Raw genomic sequence first — 19,236 nt, 5'->3', positions numbered from 1 at the left:
GCGGTTAACTCACTGGGTCGTCACATAAAAAAACTAAAACTTTAATTTAACAAACAAAAAATCAGCTGATCAAAAGTTTAAGACCATAGCCCAAAAATAAACGCACAACAGCACTAAAAGTGTCAAAAAAGGACTCGGTAGTGAGTTGCCCCATCATTCTTGTTGATCACTTCAAAAACTCGTTTCGGCATGCTTGATGCGACTGTTTCCAGGAGGCTGTTGGGAACGTTGCTCCATGTGTTAAAGATGGCTTCATAAAGGTAGGGCTGGGCGATAAAACGATAACGATATTTATCATATTAATATTAATTTTCCTCGATAAAACAATAACAACAGTTCGATAAATTCTCGATATAATCCTTACGCGTTATGCATAATGCTGCACATGCGTATTGCAGACCGGGCTTCTGGGTGCTGCACGCGCTGTTGTTTGCAGTCAGTGACTGACAGGCTTGGAGGATCGGAGTGAAGTGGAGCAATAAAAATGAGCGATAGTGAAAAACTCATAACTCACGACCAGCTCGGAGGACACAGATAGCACTGACAAGTTAGTTCGCTCAACTTCAGTGGTTTGGAGATATTTTGGATCTCATCCGACTTAAAACAGTCAATAAAACAAATTGACTCAATAAAACAAATTGAGAGTGACGGGGCAAAATGCAAGTATTGCAATGCAATGCTTACCGCATTTTTCAGGCTATAAGTCGCTCCGGAGAATAAGTCACATCAGTCAAAAAATGCGTCATGAAGAGGAAAATAACAAGTCGCACTGGACTATAAGTCGCATTAGGGCAGAAGCAGAGCGGGAGCCGCACGCGCTGTACATAACGGATCAGAAGAAAGAAAGTTTGAAGTGAGAAACTTGTGAGGGACTAGTGAAAAGCAGAGGCTACTTTAACTGTAATGAAGAAAACAAAAAAAAGCTAATCCCGGACTGAACCCAAGATGGCCAGAGCTGAAGGAACGAGTCCACAGATGCTTGAACTCTCTGCCGGGAGAGGCTCAGTCAAACGCTGTGTGAATCATTCTCGGCTGCATATTTTACTACATGCCCTAATCATACAGGCGCCCTCGCGGCCACTTGCATTGCTCGTGAACTGGAGCGCATCTCATCCTAATTTAACGAAACTCAGCGTAGGCCTCACAGACATGAAATATATCTTAAGAAAGCTTGAAATGTCTTTTAACAATTTAAAACAAAAAGAAATAGGCTACTCTCTGATTATGTAATCCATGCTGTACATTTCTCTCTATAGGCGCGTTCACTATACTGAGATGGCGGTCGTCAAATTAATAAAATAAAAATAAAAACCCTGATGCACACTATGGTTAACCGAGTATTAACCGCTAAGGGCCTCGGTTAACGGTTAATGAAAAACTTGAAAACGTGCAGCCCTAATCATAGGTTCACGTTCACTACACGGAATTTACTTATTAAATTATCCTGCTTCTTCGAAGTTCTTCCATATAACATTGAGCCCAGCACAGCGGTAAATCTACATTAACTTCATTCACACACAGGCTTATTACCTTGTTAGTTGCGGTGGGTGACTTACAACTAGCTAACGCTAACTGTACCAAACTATAATCACTAAAACATCGGACTTGTACACGATCGCTATCATAATTGTCTTTGATGATTTATTAATAACTCAGCATCTCCTGTATCAAAAGAGAAATAATGTCATCCGATGTTTAAAATGAATAAAATAGACTAGACAGCCCTTACTGGAGATCCACAAATATTGAACTTTGCTCTCTCCCTCCTCTCACGACCAGCCCACTGCGTGCGTGCATGCGTGCGTACAGAGAGACGGAGAGAGAGAGATGCACAGAGGAACTTTTTTTGCCCGTTTGCATTTTTAGTGGTTTACTACTTACACAATAAGTAATGATATTATTGATATACAGTGTAGAGTACAAAAATGCTGACCACAATTAAGATTTTAATAAATAAATCTACCTTAGTTTTAATAAATTGTTCACCTGTTTGGGAAGTGTTTGTCATGTTTTGACAATAAAGGATAGTTTAAAACCACAGTTAACTGTCTGTTTTCTACATATTTCACTCAGGAGCAAAAATATGCCTTTAAACTTTAAAGAAATAAAGATTTTACATTTATCGTGATATTTATCGATATCGACTGATATGGAAAATTATATTGTGATTTTTTTTTTTTTTGTGCCATATCGCCCAGCCCTACACAAAGGGCATCCACGGTCTGGAACTGATGTCCATTTTTGTAAACTTCCCTTGCCATCCATCCCCAAATGTTCTCAATGGGTTTAGATCAGGGGAACACGCAGGATGGTCCAAAAGAGCAACATTATTCTCTTGGAAGAAGTCCTTCGTCAGGCGGGCTTTGTGAATTGCAGCTGTTGAAAAACGTAGTCTTTACCGCACAGACGTGGGCCCTCGGTCAAACAGATCCACATACCCAGTCGCCGTTTGACGCCCCTGCACAACCTGAAGCTTCATTTTCCCATTGAAGGAAAAGCACCCCAGATCATGATGGAGCCTCCTCCACGGTGCCGCGTAGAAAACATCTCAGGTGGGATCTCCTTGTCATGCCAGTAACGTTGGAAGCCATTAGGACCGTCAAGGTTAAATTTTTTCTCGTCAAGAGAATAAAACTTTCTTCCACTTTTCAATGTCCCATGTTTGGTGCTCCCTTGCAAATTCTAAACGGGCAAGTTTGTGTCATGTGAGGAGACGTGGCCTTTGAAGACGTTTTTTGTTCTTGAAGCCCTTCTCTAGCAGATGACGTCTTATGGTTATTGGGCTACAGTCAGCATCAGTAAGGGCCTTAATTTGGGTTGAGGATCGACCTGTGTCTTCACGGACAACCCGTCGGATCCTGCGGCTCAGTGCAGGTGAAATCTTTTTGGGTCTACCACTTGACATTTTTGTTCCATAACTCACAGGATTTTATGGGATTTTATCTTACAGCGTCCAACCTCAGCAGCGATCGCGCGTTGCGAAAGATTCATCAGCCTGTCGACAGGCTTACGTTTTGATAGCCCGTCTGGAAAACACATAGCCCCGGAACTACTATTACATATAAAAGACGTTTTACCCACATAAGTTTGTTGCACCATTCTTGTCGGATCCAGTATAGAAGGCATAACATTGTGTCTGCAAGTCCAGCACTTGAGACTTGTTTACAACCGATTCCGCAGTGAAATGAAGTGAACACGTGCATGTCTTCCCCTCGTGAGCTGGAACTTCATTAAAAATGGAAGTATCATACATTCCTAATATTAGGATCCGAAGGAAGCTTATGCAGCAACTGTGTTCTTCCATGTTATCTTGCCATCTTCTTCCACATATTTATTGCTGCTGGCTAGTGTGATCTGATGAGTCGGTGTGTGAGGCTACTGAATTACATGTGGTTCTTATTCTGTAGAGGTGTTTTTACCACACGATTATGTCAGGATGAAGCACACAATCGTTTTCTGGGCCTGGTGTCTGTAAAAGCTTTTCTTTGACTAACAAGGAAGTTTTCAGCTTTGAAACTTACAGGATATTCTTATATTACCATGATATTTCCGAACTTTCCAGCTCAAGTGAAAGTTGATTTCTTAATTCATCACCCCTTTAAGACAGTCAAAACAACTCCCAATGCTCCATCATTTTTAGCCATACAGATAAGTTTAATACATAATTATAAACTATAAACTGTCTGCTTTTATTTTTGGACTCGGGAAACAGATTATTTTGCATATACTGCACTTCAAATGCTTTATTTCAAAAATGTATTTTGTTTATTAAACGCAATTTTTTTCATTTCAAAAGCATTTCTAAATTCAGTTCCAACAATTGAAATTTCAAGCCAAAATAACGAAGTGGTTAAAAAAAAAAAAAAACGGTTTGGGTTACTGGTCTGCATCAGAACAGATTCCAGGCGAACCCCTAAGAAGGTTGTCTGTTGAGCTGGGGTGAGAACACACTTGTTGGTGTTCACTCTCAAGCCAAGTGATTGAATGTGCTGAAGAGCAACACCAAATGAATGGTGGCGAATCACCAAATCCCTGGAGTGGGCTTGTATGAGCCAATGATGACACTTCCTACATCGTCGGACGACCTGAATATGGAACTTGACAGAACCGGAGTATGTAACCGGACAGAACTGTGTGGAGGACCCAGGGTGATACCCCTGGCAGATTTTTCCACTTGTGAGAGAAATGTGACAGGAAGTGGGGTGCTGAGGTGTAGTGGACATACCTGAGATAAGGTTCGATGAAGGAGAGTGCTTGGCGTCCTGATGCGGAGTGGGAGGTGTCACAGCCTGAGTGGAGAAAGTGGTCCCCACTGGCTCCTGGAGAAAACCGAAAGAGTCTCTGTCCAAGCGAGCGGCGGATGGTAGGTCGATCGGACATGAGGGGAGAAAGCAAGAAGCGTCTCTTTCGTTTAGCTCCGAAGGAGGGGTGGGTTGGACAGTTCTGTACTCTGAAACGTGCTGGCCGGCGAAAGTGACAGAGATGGACAAGGAAAGCTGGGGAGAGATGGGCAGAAATGATTTTGCATTCTGGCCCAATCTCGGACTGAGAAGGGCTGTTTCCAGGATCTGGAGATGTCGATCACCGAAAAATGGCAGCTTTCTCCGTGCTGGCCTAGAATTAGGAGCCCTTAAAAATCTCTTGTTGAGTCGAGAAGATTGCGTCACTCGGGGCTTGTCTGGCCACTCAATAGCGAGCTTTTCAGTAGCGCGCGAAAGCACGTCAATAAGCTCAGCATAGGTCGCTGAAGGATGTGCTTCCTGGCCGTTAGGTGGGAGAGCATTGTCGATTAAAGCAGGCCCGAAATCCTTAAAGTCGGACGCTGCAGTGATCATGATGTCATTTATCCCGAAAGAAACCAACTTGCGTGCTTCTGGGCTAGGACATGAGTAATCATGAGAGAACTTGACCGGCAGAACCCCGCACACGTGCTTGGGGGAGGGAGGGAGAGAAAGGGCGAGGTCCGTCTGCTTGCACTCCACATACTTGAGCTCTACATGCGAACCCCAGCTCGCAGATCTAAGATAGGCCTGCGCGGTTTGGGAGCGCGGCAGGGAAAAACGGATGACTCCCTCTCAAAAACCGCAAGCCTACAGCGGAGGGTTTTGAGAAGGAGTCATCCGTTGTTACCACCCTGCAAATTTAAACATTTCACTCTTTAGCTATATGTGACAATGCGTCACAATAACCTGGCATGCGTAAGTCAATTATTCTTTACAGATGGCGCGGTATGTTTGGACAGAAGATTAGACCGAGTTCATTATTAAACTCATAAAAGACAATAGAATTACAGGAATACTGGATTCTAAACACAGAATTGCCACATTATCATGAAGACCTTGAAACAGATCTGAGGGGAAAACACCCACAAACATCTCTGTGCTGCTTAAGTAAGGGGCTTTACATGCCATTAACTCTTGGATAACACGTCTTCTTCCAATAAAAATAATGGCTTGTGCGGTGGATGGGATATAGGAAACCTACCAACATAGGTCATTCCCAAAATTATGGCACCTATCGCGAGAGGAAAATACGTTTGTCGCATAACTGCGGCTAATGGAAATGCTGTCATTTTGCTATCGTTTTTTATCAACATTTAGAAAATATCGCAAAAGTTTTGCGCAAATCTGTAATGGAAACGTGGCTAATGTCTACATGCCTAAGTACATTGAGATGCTATTGTGATTGGCTGATTTAAATATTTTTGTTAATGAGCAGTTAAGCAGGTGTACCTAATAAAGTGTTTGATGAGTGTGTTTGTGTATATGTAGCTCGGCAAAGCTGCACTTAATAGTTTGTTGCAGCCACAGTTGTAATAATAAAAGGAAGTTTAATATAAAATAGATAAAATGTTTTAAAAACTGTTGCTTTTTGTTGTCTTTAGGATAAAGAATTGTAAGAATTACTATGAGGTACTGGCTATCAGAAAAGATGCCAATGTTGAGGAACTGAAAAAGGCCTACAGAAAACTGGCTTTGAAATTCCACCCTGACAAAAACCATGCGCCAGGAGCAACCGAGGCCTTTAAAAGTAATGCTGTCCCTGAAACACCATACCAATTTTGTTCCAATACCTTGTTAAAAAATTTACAATTTAAAATATGATACAATAAATGCTGTTTTTGTTCTTCTCCAGAGATTGGAAATGCTTACACAGTGCTCAGTAACCCAGAGAAGAAGAGGCAGTATGATGCAAGTGGAGAGGAGCCCAGCAGTGCTCATGGAGGATTTGATTTCCACAGAGGCTTTGAATCTGATATTACACCTGAAGATCTCTTTAACATGTTCTTTGGAGGCAGCTTCCCTTCATGTAAGACATTTTGTGTAGATCATGTAAAATCAGCAGATGCAATACATGTGTAGGTTTTCTCCACACAGATGGATTAATCTGCACAGCATTCACTTTATAAATTCTGGTTATTATGAGGTTAAAGAGGGTATAGTGTGGTACAAAAAAAGGTCTACACTCAAAATACTTTTGTTTTTATTTATTTATCTATCAAGCAGGAAGCAGGAGATAAAAATAGTACAAATGTTTCGGCTATTTTTATAGCTGGATTCACATGTGCATTCCATTTGACGCACTGTTCACTGCTCCCTACTCCCTAAGTACAGTATATCGGCTGAAGTGGACTTCGCTGACAATAATTGCTCATGTTATGTGGAACACCCTCCAACATCATTAAAGAAACGCAAACACTTTCTTTTCTACGCGCAGCTGCATAGTTAACATTCCTGAGGTAAAATGACAGCCCTCAGCTGTTTCTTAACACTTTTAAATTGTTTACATATTCATAAAACATGATATGTGAATGTAACAGTTATTGCCATAACCATTCATAAATAGGCCTACTCTAGTTTGTATAATAACTATGAATTTTCACATGCATATGTAAACTACTCCATCGTAGAGCTGTTTCTAATGGCTCTGCTCCATCGTTATTTAAGACAGGTGATGTGACGCGCAATAACAGTTGGGTGATTTTTCACTCTCCACTTCCTGTGAAGAGATGTATCGATGTTCCTTTCTTCTCAATGCTGTTTGCAGTACCCTTCGAACTGAACATTCGCTTCCTTTGGATTGGAATCTCACTTAAGATGCTTACCAGTTATTTTAAAGCCCTTAATATAAAGTATGTGTCATGTTTAGGACAAGTTGTATCACGCACTTTCCCTGCATCAGCTCATTCTGCGTAGGCCTACTCCGCACTATTTTTCAGATGTGTTAGTATCAGACTATATATCGATACTTCCGAATGGCGTTCGCCCATCACTTAGGACCGACTGACCCATGTTCAACTGCCGGTCACATTTTGGAACCCTTCTCCAATTCACTCTCGTTTGAATATTTGCTACTACCCTATGTGTCATGGCATGTTGGCATGTCCTCAGGCGCTGACGTCATCAAATTGCGATTGGTTCGTGAGATTGGCCAAGTTTAGTGAGCACCGATCGAGTCATAAAATATGATTATCGACCAGTGCCGATCGATCAGAGCATCCCTAAAAATTACACATTAGTCCCTTTTGTTCCGCTAATGTGTTATTTCGCCAACACTTCATGACCTATGCATACTAGCTTACTTGATTTACGTTAGTTACATGCATTTACACATTGTTTCCCGCATGAGGTACTTAGTGTTGTACGTTGCCATAATGTTGACACACACAAAACTACTACGATGGTACCTCAACATTTTCAGTGCTTACAGGTTCTTCTCAAAAAATTAGCATATTGTGATAAAGGTCATTATTTTCCATAATGTAATGATAAATTAAACTTTCATATATTTTAGATTCATTGCACACCAAATGAAATATTTCAGGTCTTTTATTGTTTTAATACTGATGATTTTGGCATACAGCTCATGAAAACCCAAAATTCATCTAAAAAAATTAGCATATCATGAAAAGGTTCTCTAAATGAGCTATTAACCTAATCATCTGAATCAACCAATTAACTCTAAACACCTGCAAAAGATTCCTGAGGCTTTTAAAAACTCCCAGCCTGGTTCATTACTCAAAACTGCAATCATGGGTAAGACTGTCGACCTGATTGCTGTCCAGAAGGCCATCATTGACACACTCAAGCGAGAGGGTAAGACAAAGAAATTTCTGAACAAATAGGCTGTTCCCAGAGTGCTGTATCAAGGCACCTCAGTGGGAAGTCTGTGGGAAGGAAAAAGTGTGGCAAAAAAACGCTGCACAACGAGAAGACGTGACCGGATCCTGATGAAGATTGTGGAGTAGGACCGATTCCAGACCTTGGGGGACCTGCGGAAGCAGTGGACTGAGTCTGGAGTAGAAACATCCAGAGCCACCGTGCACAGGCGTGTGCAGGAAATGGGCTACAGGTGCCGCATTCCCCTGGTCAAGCCACTTTTGGGCTACAGAGAAGCAGCACTGGACTGTTGCTCAGTGGTCCAAAGTACTTTTTTCGGATGAAAGCTAATTTTGCATGTCATTAGGAAATCAAGGTGCCAGAGTCTGGAGGAAGACTGGGGAGAAGGAAATGCCAAAATGCCTGAAGTCCAGTGTCAAGTACCCACAGTCAGTGATGGTCTGGGGTGCCATGTCAGCTGCTGGTGTTGGTCCACTGTGTTTTATCAAGGGCAGGGTCAATGCAGCTAGCTATCAGGAGATTTTGGAGCACTTAATGCTTCCATCTGCTGAAAAGCTTTATGGAGTTGATTTTGTTTTTCAGCACGACCTGGCACCTACTCACAGTGCCAAAACCACTGGTAAATGGTTTACTGACCATGGTATTACTGTGCTCAATTTGCCTGCTAACTCTCCTGACCTGAACCCCATAGAGAATCTGTGGGTTATTGTGAAAGGAAAGTTGAGAGACGCAAGACCCAACACTCTGGATGAGCTTAAGGCCGCTATCGAAGCACCCTGGGCCTCCATATAACCTCAGCAGTGCCACAGGCTGATGGCCTCCATACCACGCCGCATTGAAGCATCATTTCTGCAAAAGGATTCCCGACCAAGTATTGAGTGCATAACTGAACATAATTATTTGAAGGTTGACTTTTTTTGTATTAAAAACACTTTTCTTTTATTGGTCAGATGAAATATGCTAATTCTTTGAGAGAGGAATTTTGGGTTTTCATAAGCTGTATGCCAAAATCATCAGTATTAAAACAATAAAAGACCTGAGATATTTCAGTTGGTGTGCAATGAATCTAAAATATATGAAAGTTTAATATTTATCATTACATTATGGAAAATAATGAACTTTATCATAATATGCTAATTTTTTTAGAAGGACCTGTACACCTAACCCAACTGTCACATTTTTGATAATCTATTGCCAAAATATTTTATTTAATGTAATTTTGAATTGCTTTGCTTGTTAAGATAATGTAACTTAAAACTTAATAGCTTATTAATATAGGGGAGAAATCTAAACAATCTAATCCCTTTTTTTCAGTGTTCATTTACCTTATCTCTTTGGTAATGTCTCTTACTCTTCTTTCTCTACAGTCTTTCTTCAAATCTCCCTCTTGCTCACTCTCTCTCCTCCCTCATCTTAAGTGTATACGCCTGCTATTGCTGACTGGGTATAAGTGTGTTGTGGTGGTCTGTCCGATCCACTTTTAACAGCCTTCCTCAGAAATTGCTTATTGCACCTTTATTATGTCAGGTCTGGTTAGGTGTGTGGGTAACTGAATATGTGATTTTGTGTTTGTTTTTTTCAGCGAACACACATGAATTCACTAATGACCGAACATACAGTCACCATACGGACCAAACCAGAAGAGAAAAAACGGAGGAGAGAGGAGATGTATGAGCATCTTTTTTTGTCTTTCTCAATCATATTTGAGACTTGGTAACTACTAGCTGGTTTTAAAGAAATTATTTTAGGTCATGCGCTCTCAGTAAAGTAATACATAGTCGCATAATACAACATGTACCCTGAGAGTTATCCTTGAGGCCTCCACTCCCCAGAGCTCCGACAGCAATTACGAGTTGTTGGCACTCCTGAGCATGGGGCATTGTTTGATATCTTCTTGATTTAGAGAGTTGTCACATTGAGGCCTCCTTTCCTGGAGATTAGCTAAGGTTTGCTAAGTTGTTAGTCTCTCTGTGAGCCTCCTTGGCTACTGCGAGTATTGTCAGGCGGCCTCTTGTTAAAGATAATTATATTTTTTGAGGCCTCCACTCTCTTGTGCTCCTCTGGGATAGCGACTGCAAGTAGTAGGCTGTCTGTGACCCTCCTTGTGAGATGACCTCAGTGCAGAGTGTTTATAGGCCTTTTATCATTATAAGAGTCATTGTATGGAGGCCTCCACTTTGCAGAGCTTCACAAGCTAGTGCAGAGCCGAGCCTAAGCTTATAGCTCTTTCTGAGACTTTCTCGGTACTGCCCTTGGGTTAGTGTGTTGCCTATGCCTTGTTTGAGGTCTCCACTCTTCAGGACTGCCTGAACAGCAATTCTGAGTGTTAGGCTCGCTGTGAGCCTCCTTGGATTCTGGACAGAATTTGAACGTAGTTAGGCTTCCTCTCTTTAGAGTCATCATTTTGAGGTCTCCGTTCTTTTTTTTTGTGATCAACTTTTTATTGTTTTACATATAACAAAATAACTAGACTGGAGTATCTCAAGAACGGAGGCCTCAACAGGATGACTTTAAAGAGAAGAAGCCTAAAGCCGAGGACACACTGCAAGCGTGCCGTGAGCGTTCCGGCTGCGTGACATGTCTGTTTTTATTTTGGCTCCCATGTTAACCGGTTAGAGCTTGCACACTGTCTGCGTGACGCACGGCTCACATGCGACTCAAGCCGCGCAGAAAACGTGCAAGCTTGAAATAGAAGAGACACCTATTTTTCATGCAAAACGCAAGTGTGTTGGAAGCGTTTCCAGGCAAAATAGAATCGGAAAAGATGTTTATATGTCATTTTGACACGAATATACATATTAATAAATGCCATTTTCATATTTAAAAGTCTGTAGGTTAACATAAATGCAGATATAGGCCTAAGTGTAATAATAAAAAACAACAAAATTATCGATTTTGAAATATTAAACCTGTCAATACAGAACGAAATTCTGTAGCCCAGGGGTCTCAAACTCCCGGCCCGCGGGCCACTTGCGGCCCGCAGGATGATATTTTGTGGCCCCCTACTTGACATCAAAGTTTAATGTTAGTGCGTCCCGCGTGTTGCTCTGAAAACCATTTTTGGCGGAGTCGTTGCGTGTGCCGCGCTTTATGCCTCACTTTGTGTGTGTGTGTGTGTGTGTGTGTGTGTGTGTGTGTGTGTGTGTGTGTGTGTGTGTGTGTGTGTGTGTGTGTGTGTGTGTGTGTGTGTGTGTGTGTGTGTGTGTGTGTGTGTGTGTGTGTGTGTGTTGAGAGAGTTAGCTCGGCCCTCTCTCATGCAGTACAATTGGTTGACACCGCGTGATTGACATGTTCAGACAGTCGAAATGAATGTGGTTTAACGGCGCTCAAATGGCCAATCAAATCAAAGTAGGCGGGATTTACATTCTCTTTTGGCTCGCGCACATGCTCCCGCAGTCTTCACACACACACACACACACGAGCGTGTCAATCTATCGCGTAATGCCGTTGCGAAGAGAGACTATTCTTTCCGGTGAAATCACAAAACTAAATTGCACACACACAAAATGCAACGTTTCCATGCTCTTAATATACAATCATTGCTGAACATTATAATGAAGAAAACTATATGAGCGGATTAAAACTAAACATTTGAGACGATTTACTAAAAGTCTACTATTAGACCACTAAGGAACTCAAATATAAGCAGCGGATGTACGTATTTATTCACTCATGGGAATAATCTCGGGACTAATAATATTTGACAACAATTAATGCAAATGTCGTTCAGAATTTCGTAGAATTTCGTTCACTGATCTGTTTGACCTGGTTATGGCCTTGCTTTGAAATAGTCTATTATTTTAAATAAAAATAAACACATTTATTATTTTAGTATTACATAATGATTTAATTTCTATTGGCCATATTTATTAGTACACAATTACCATCACACACCTGTTGGTAATAGATAGGTGCGAAGGACGAAGGATAAACAGATCCAAAAATCTCAAATATATTGGCAATAAAAAATAAAAAAACACGAATAAGCAAGAGAAGCCATGTTCATGTTCAGAAGAAACATTAATGTTGAAGAACTGTTAATAATAAAGATTGAGAATATTTGATCAGTTGTACTTTTTTTTTTTTTTTGGGAAAATTTGATGCGGCCCAGCCTGACCCAGAGTCTACCTCTAGCGGCCCCCAGGTAATTTGAGTTTGAGACCCCTGCTGTAGCCTATTTTGCTTTCAATACCAAAGATATGTATGGTCAATACTGCCGACGTTGTGTTTGTTGTATGAATAGGTAATATATTTATATTTAACATGAAGTATAGGGCTTCCCTGTACATCAATAGCAGCAGCAGCGCTTTGTGGTGTGTCTCCGGCCTAACTACGTTCATATTCAGGCCAGCGTCCAAAGACCCTCACAGAGAACCTAACACTTAGATTTTCTGAGTCAGCCCCGAAGAGTGAAGTCCTCGAACAAAAGGCCTAGCAACGCTCAAACCCAAGGGCAAGACGACTCAATACTGCTATCCAGGTGGCATATCAACACGAGCGGGGCAGTTATGTCCAGACAGAAATGTTTTCCATAGTCTGTCTCTTGCATAACTCCTAATTGTTATAATTATAATGAATACTACACTCTTCTGTCTCCAATTCCTCAGAATTAGATATATGCATTGAACAATAGTATGATTTGAGCTAACAAGTCCTTCCTATTTGACTCGTCTCTGCTCTGCCTACATCCCCCGTGCCTAATTTCCAATGGCGGCCACAAGACACTAAAGCCTGGTTCAGACTTTCAAACTCGTCGGGTCACTGCTCTTTTCACACTGCATGACTATCTGGGGTATCATTCAGTCACTGCTGTGTTCACACTGCACAATGGTTTGACGACAGAGGAGTTCACACTGCATGACTGAACAAGAGGAAGAATCGCCGACAACTCTCTCTCTCTTCAGTGCGCAAACTACGTTTCCCAACTACCCGTGCGATGTGACAAGTAAACAACACGAGATCACACCCGTAAGACCGGAACACAGTTTAAGATATTTTATATTTGAGTCCCAGAGCATATGCAGTCTATACCCACTTTACTGTCCGTGTCCAGAAAGCTAATTAAAACATCATCAAATATGTGATATCAGCTGGTTGATTTAGAATCTCTTGAAGCATCGAAAATACATTTTGGTCCAAAAATATCAAAAACTATGACTTTATTCAAACTGCTGAAATCACGTGACATTGGCGACCCAAATCATTGATCGATTCACTGATTCATGAACCGTTTGAATCTTTTTGGAGGAACACGGAAGAGAAGACAATGCTTAATAAGTCATAGTTTTTGATATTTTTGGATTGAGCCCTGTCAATTGTAAGTTTCCAGACCAAACATCTTGATGTGGGTCTGGCTTGTCAGGCTATATTTTCGATGCTTCAAGAGATTCTAATCAACCAACTGATGTTACATATGGACTACTTTGATGATGTTTTTATTAGCTTTCTGGGCATGGACAGTAAAGTGGGCATAGAGTGCATATGCTCTGGGACTAAAATATAAAATATCTTAAACTGTGTTCATTAATGACATCAATTTCATTTTTGGGTGAACTAACCCTTTAACATACTACTCTACTATTACTCTACTACTAATACTACTATTTCATATAAATGGTTGGAATAGCAAGTGTAGTATGCTAGTAAGCTAATCTGAATTCAGCCTGAGTAGATCTCGGCACACTGACAAATGTAAAAGTAGATTTTTGTTCAAAAAAGGTTGGGCACTAGTCTAGTGACTACATCATACCAAGTGGATCCAGCTTCTTTGAAGAGTCAACAGCATTCCACCCATATGCGCGTGCGTCCCACATCCCTAGAGAATATGGACAGTGTGAACAGAGCATTTCATAGAGAAATCCTCACAATGTGTGGATTTCCCTCATGCTTCTCACTCATGTTTACAAATAGTCTCATAAAGACAGAAAGAGGATGATGTATTCCACAAGTGCCCTTTTATACTTAGTCACACCAGTAGTAACGTCATATGCTGCCGCCTGACAAAGTTTATCATCATGTTTGGACTCATGCTTCCAGACCCCTAGGGGAGGCAATGCAAGTTCCCTTTCAAAAGGGAACCTGGCTTCTCTTGAGCATCCCCTGCCTTTGCAGTTAATTGCATGCTAAAGCTCGCCTGCACATTGACATGTTTGGCTACAAGGTAGTTTGTGACGTAAGAAACATCTGTAATTTCACAACGCATTTTTGAAACTGTCTTTGGTAAACTGCAGTTTTAAGGGAAAAAAATACTCAATATGAATTTGCACTTGGTTTGTCTTGAAGCATATTCAAAACACAACATATAAAGAACATTACTTTCACCACAGGGGGTCTTTCAAAATTAACAGGGCACAAGCGAGTTTGCTCTGTGCACAAGCAAGTTTGCTCAGCAGTACAAAGTGATATCTGTAAGAAAAAAAAGACTTGTTGTAGAAATAAGTTTAGAAATAAGAAATAGTCACACTGCCACTTATAATAGCCATAAAATAAAATATTGACTTTGGTGTTTTTTAAGATTCAATGACAGGATTGTTCAAATAAATATCACAATTAATCTGAAAATCCTTATTTTTACCTAGCCCTATTTGAATGTTTTTCTGTTGTTCTTGTTTTGAAGTAACATGTACATAATCACTGATGCCGGTGTCTATTCTTCAGGGTGGGTACTCCATGTTTGTTCAGCTGATGCCGATAGTTGTGCTGGTCTTGGTCTCAATCCTCAGCCAGATGTTGGTGTCCACACCTCCTTATAGCCTTTACTCCAGACCGTATGTCATAATACCTTACAATACTTGCCTCATACAACCATACAATTTATGCTTTAGATCATGTGTAATAATGCCTTATGATACATACCTCACAGCACTATACAAACTGTACTTCAGAGAGAGTGTGTGTGTGTATGTGTGTGTGTGTATATATATATATATATATATATATATATATATATATATATATATATATATATATATATATATATAGATCAGGCATTACCTAATATTGTATTGGTCCCCCAATTGTATTTGCTGCCAAAACAGCCCTGACCCATCGAGGCATTGACTCCACTAAACCCCTGAAGGTGTGCTGTGGTATCTGGTACCAAGATGTTAGCAGCAGATCCTTTAAAACCTGTAAGTTGCGAGGTAGGGCCTCCATGGATCAGACTTGTTTGTTCAGCACATCCCACAGATGCTCGATTGGATTGAGAACTGGGGAATCTGGAGGCCAAGTCAACACCTCAAACTCGTTATGCTCCTTAAACCATTCCTGAGCCATTTTTGTTTTGTATCAGGGTGCATTATCCTGCTGAAATAGGCCACAGTCACCAGTGAAGACCACTTTTTTCCATGAAAGAGTGTGCATGGTTTGCAACAATGCTTAGGTAGGTGGTATGTGTCAAATTAACATCAACATGGATTGCAGGACCCAAAGGTTTCCCAGTAGAACATTGCCCAAAGCATCACCCTGCCTCCACCGGCTTGCCTTCTTCCGGTTGTGCATCCTAGTACCATGTTTCCCCCTAGGAAAGCGATGCACACGCACCCAGTTATCCACATGATGTAAAAGAAAACATGATTCATCAGACCAGGGCACCTTCTTTTATTGCTCCATGGTCCAGTTATGATGCTTACTTTCCAGCTGTTGGTGCTTTCGGCAGTGGACAAGGGTCAGCATGGGCACCCTGACTGGTCTGTGGCTAAGCAGCCCCATATGCACCACATGGGCCAGCCTTCACTCCCCACATGCATCAATGAGCCTTGGCCACCCATGACCTCGTCACCGTTTCACCACTGTTTCTTCCCTGGACCATTTTTAATAGATACTGACCGCTGCAGTCCGGGAACACCCACAAGAGCTGCAGTTTTGGAGATGCTCTGACCCAGCTGTCTGGCCATCTCAATTTGGCGCTTGTCAAACTTGCTCAAATCCTTGCGCTTACCCATTTTTCACTTGCTGCCTAATATATCCCAGCCACTAACAGGTGCCATGATGAAGAGATAATCAGTGTTATTCAATTCACCTGTCATTGATCATAATGTTATGCCTGATCAGTGTATATACACAGTATTCTGCCATTAAATAATCCAGTGAAATTTTGGAATGCACGAGTATGCTGTATATCCACGATATGAGTATATCCAAAAGGAGGTCTGATCTCACCGTCATCGAGTCCATATGGGATTACATGAAGAATAAAAAAAAACACTGAGTCTGAATCCAATTTCTAAACTGTGCCATGATCTCCAACATGCATAAAGAAACCCTCCTGCAAAGCTATAGTACTGTGAAAAGTTGTAGGTGCTTGTGTAAAAATGCTGTGTGAAGTGAGAATGCTTTCTAAAATAATGTATTTAAATACATAAATATATTTTATTTATCAATACCTGGGCTTTTGTCCCAGGTACACTTACATATAGTTTTTTAGGTAAGTTTGCTGGTAGGTTTCTTCAAGGGTCCTGGAGATACTGCCAAAATTCTTCTGGATTTAGTCTAGGTTTTTTTCCCCCAATTCTTCATGTAATCACAGACAGACTCAATGCTGGAAAGATCAGATCTCTGTGGAACATACCATCTGTTGCCAGACTCCTTGTGCATACAAAAAATCACTGGATTATCACTAAATTACAAAAGGAATGTTTTGGATAATTACTACTGACACACTACAGTGTGCAAAAGATGTAAATTACTGTTTTGAAATGTGCATGCGTGCACGTGTGTGTGTGTGAGTGTGAGTAAGTGATATATTTTCTCCTGGGCAGAAAAAAGTCTTAACCATAAATGATTAGTCAGGCAATTGGCCAAATGTAAGCAAATGCATTACTTAAAAAGCCATTGCTGTCTCAGAAAAAAAACACATTAAAGACACAATTCAGTTATTGACAGGTGGAGGTGTCATTGTGTGGGAAGCCTTTTTAGCTGCTGGTATTGGTGCGCTACTTCACTGTGAAATGTCATGTAATGCTTTGGAACACAGAGGAATAATGCAGAATGGCTTGCTTCCAGATTTGAACGAGCCTCCTCTACTTTGGAGCATAGTTAATGATATTCTAGTGCCCACCCGCACCTTGTGATTGGTGGTTTGTGACCTACACATTTTCAAACTACGTCAAAAGTGCGGAGATTTTGTGCCATCTATGGGGTGGGGTTTGGGGGTCATCTTGCCTCATGTTACCAGAAAATCTGAATAAATATATTAGATTCTAGCACTTTTATATGCTTGTACCATTAAATTCTACTCTATTACTGTGTAATGGTTGTGATCTCTGCTCCTTCACATCTAGGTCTACAGGACAGACTGTTAAGAGACAAACTGAGAACCTTCATGTGGACTATTTTGTCACCAGAGATTTCAAATCAGAATATAAAGGCTCAGCTTTGTTAAAGATTGAGAAGAATGTAGAGGATGATTATGTTTCTAATGTGCGCAACAACTGCTGGAAGGAAAGACAGACAAGTATGTGTCATTATATCATCTTTAGCATCTTATTGTTTCATTAGGGGTTTATATGCTTTGGTCCTAGGGATATGCTTTGAGGTTGTAATAAAAGTTTTGTCATCATGTCATCCCCTTCAGAAACGGATCTGCTGTATGCTGCTAAGGTCTACAGAGATGAAAGATTACAGCGAAAGGCTGAGCTCATGACCATGGAGAACTGCAAAGAGCTGGACAGATTAAACAACCTTTTTCGTGGTGGATAAACCTCAAACAGAAACTAATAGACACTTAGGAAAATAAGACACCATTGTATAAATGTATTGTTTTGTTGTTGTTGTTGTTGTTTTTTTAAACATTCTTATAGAAAACATTAAAAATGTTAAAAGTCTCTTAATATTCTTCTGGAATATGCTTTGCCTCATAGTACAGAAAATCAACTGAGAAAATATAATTTTACCCATTTTAATCTCTCTCTCTATTATGTCTGACTTCACTAAACAGTGGGGAATGGGCCTAGAACATCTACACTTGAATCACAATCTTTTTTCTTTCTTGACTTTGAACCCAAATTTGCATCCAATCCATGTCAATGTTCTCTTAGAGTTTTTACAGTGCTACTAACTTGAAGTGATCACTATTTTGAATCTTAATGAACCTTAAATTATACAGATGTAATGTAAGATAGTAAATAGAGGACTACTGTTCTGTTCATTTTCAGAACGGAAGTTTTGATATTTTGTAATATTCTCTCTTTTTTTCCATCAATTGAAAGTCCACACAACTAAAAATTTCACTCATTGAAAATATATAGTATATCCACCTGTTTGTTTATAGATTATCCCACACTCAAATCTAACATGACTGGTGTGAGGAAAAAAAGAAGAAGGGAGTAAAGAATTTCAAATAGAGGCCAAGTAGAATGGCAGTCAATTTCCCAAAGTTGAAGTTTACAAATAAGGCTAGAATAACTGATCAGTTATCTGTGTGTACAAGAACTGATGGCCATTCTGCTAGCAGTACAATTCTTGACTTAGACATTCAGAAGGCTGTCATATGCTGAGACTTATGTTTGGCATTAATTAGTACTGGTACTCAACAACCAGAAACAGGGCCAGATATAAAAATTAGATATCATTCAAAGTATACTTGTCTTACAACAGTGCAGTTTATGTGGGTTCCGGCTCATGTGAGAATTAAAGAAAATGAAGAAGTGGACAGATTAGCTAAACAGGTAGTGAAAGAGGTAAAAGTAGACATTGTATTCTATATTGTATGACAGAGATAAAGACAGAACAGTATTGGACATTTATGGCTCCTTTGTTTTATAACTGTGATTTGTCTTTAAACTTTTGGTCTGATGTTAGCTCTGTTTTATTTGCCCCAAGAAATGTTAATTATAAATGATCTCTAAAATATGTTATATGCTCTTACACACAGAATCAAAATGTTTGAGTATGTTGTGAACTATATTTTGTATGGTAAATAAATACTACACCTGTAGACAAAATTTGTGAAATTCATACATTAAATGTAAATTATTCTTGCTAGAAATTGAGTCTTTAAAAAAAAATCCTTAATACCAATCAATAACAAAAATAATTACACATTGTTAAACTTTATAGAGAAATTATGTAATGTCCCTGCTATACATCACCATACACACCATCACACATACTTTTG

General features: G+C 40.2%; 1 protein-coding gene across 1 annotated transcript in view; it reads left to right on the top strand.

Moving 5' to 3' along the window:
• Positions 1-19,236, top strand: part of dnajb14 (DnaJ heat shock protein family (Hsp40) member B14) — a 65,481-nt gene extending 46,245 nt beyond the window's left edge. Inside the window, exons 3-8 of the mRNA XM_067441595.1 lie at positions 5,885-6,030; positions 6,136-6,309; positions 9,703-9,788; positions 14,778-14,887; positions 17,402-17,574; positions 17,695-19,236. Coding sequence (XP_067297696.1) covers positions 5,885-6,030; positions 6,136-6,309; positions 9,703-9,788; positions 14,778-14,887; positions 17,402-17,574; positions 17,695-17,819 — 814 coding nt within the window. The 3' untranslated portion in view covers positions 17,820-19,236. The remainder of the gene's footprint in view (positions 1-5,884; positions 6,031-6,135; positions 6,310-9,702; positions 9,789-14,777; positions 14,888-17,401; positions 17,575-17,694) is intronic.

This window comes from Pseudorasbora parva, chromosome 4, assembly GCF_024679245.1.
Source record: "Pseudorasbora parva isolate DD20220531a chromosome 4, ASM2467924v1, whole genome shotgun sequence".
Classification (NCBI taxonomy): Eukaryota; Metazoa; Chordata; class Actinopteri; order Cypriniformes; family Gobionidae; genus Pseudorasbora; species Pseudorasbora parva.
This window is presented reverse-complemented; position numbering and strand designations above follow the sequence as displayed.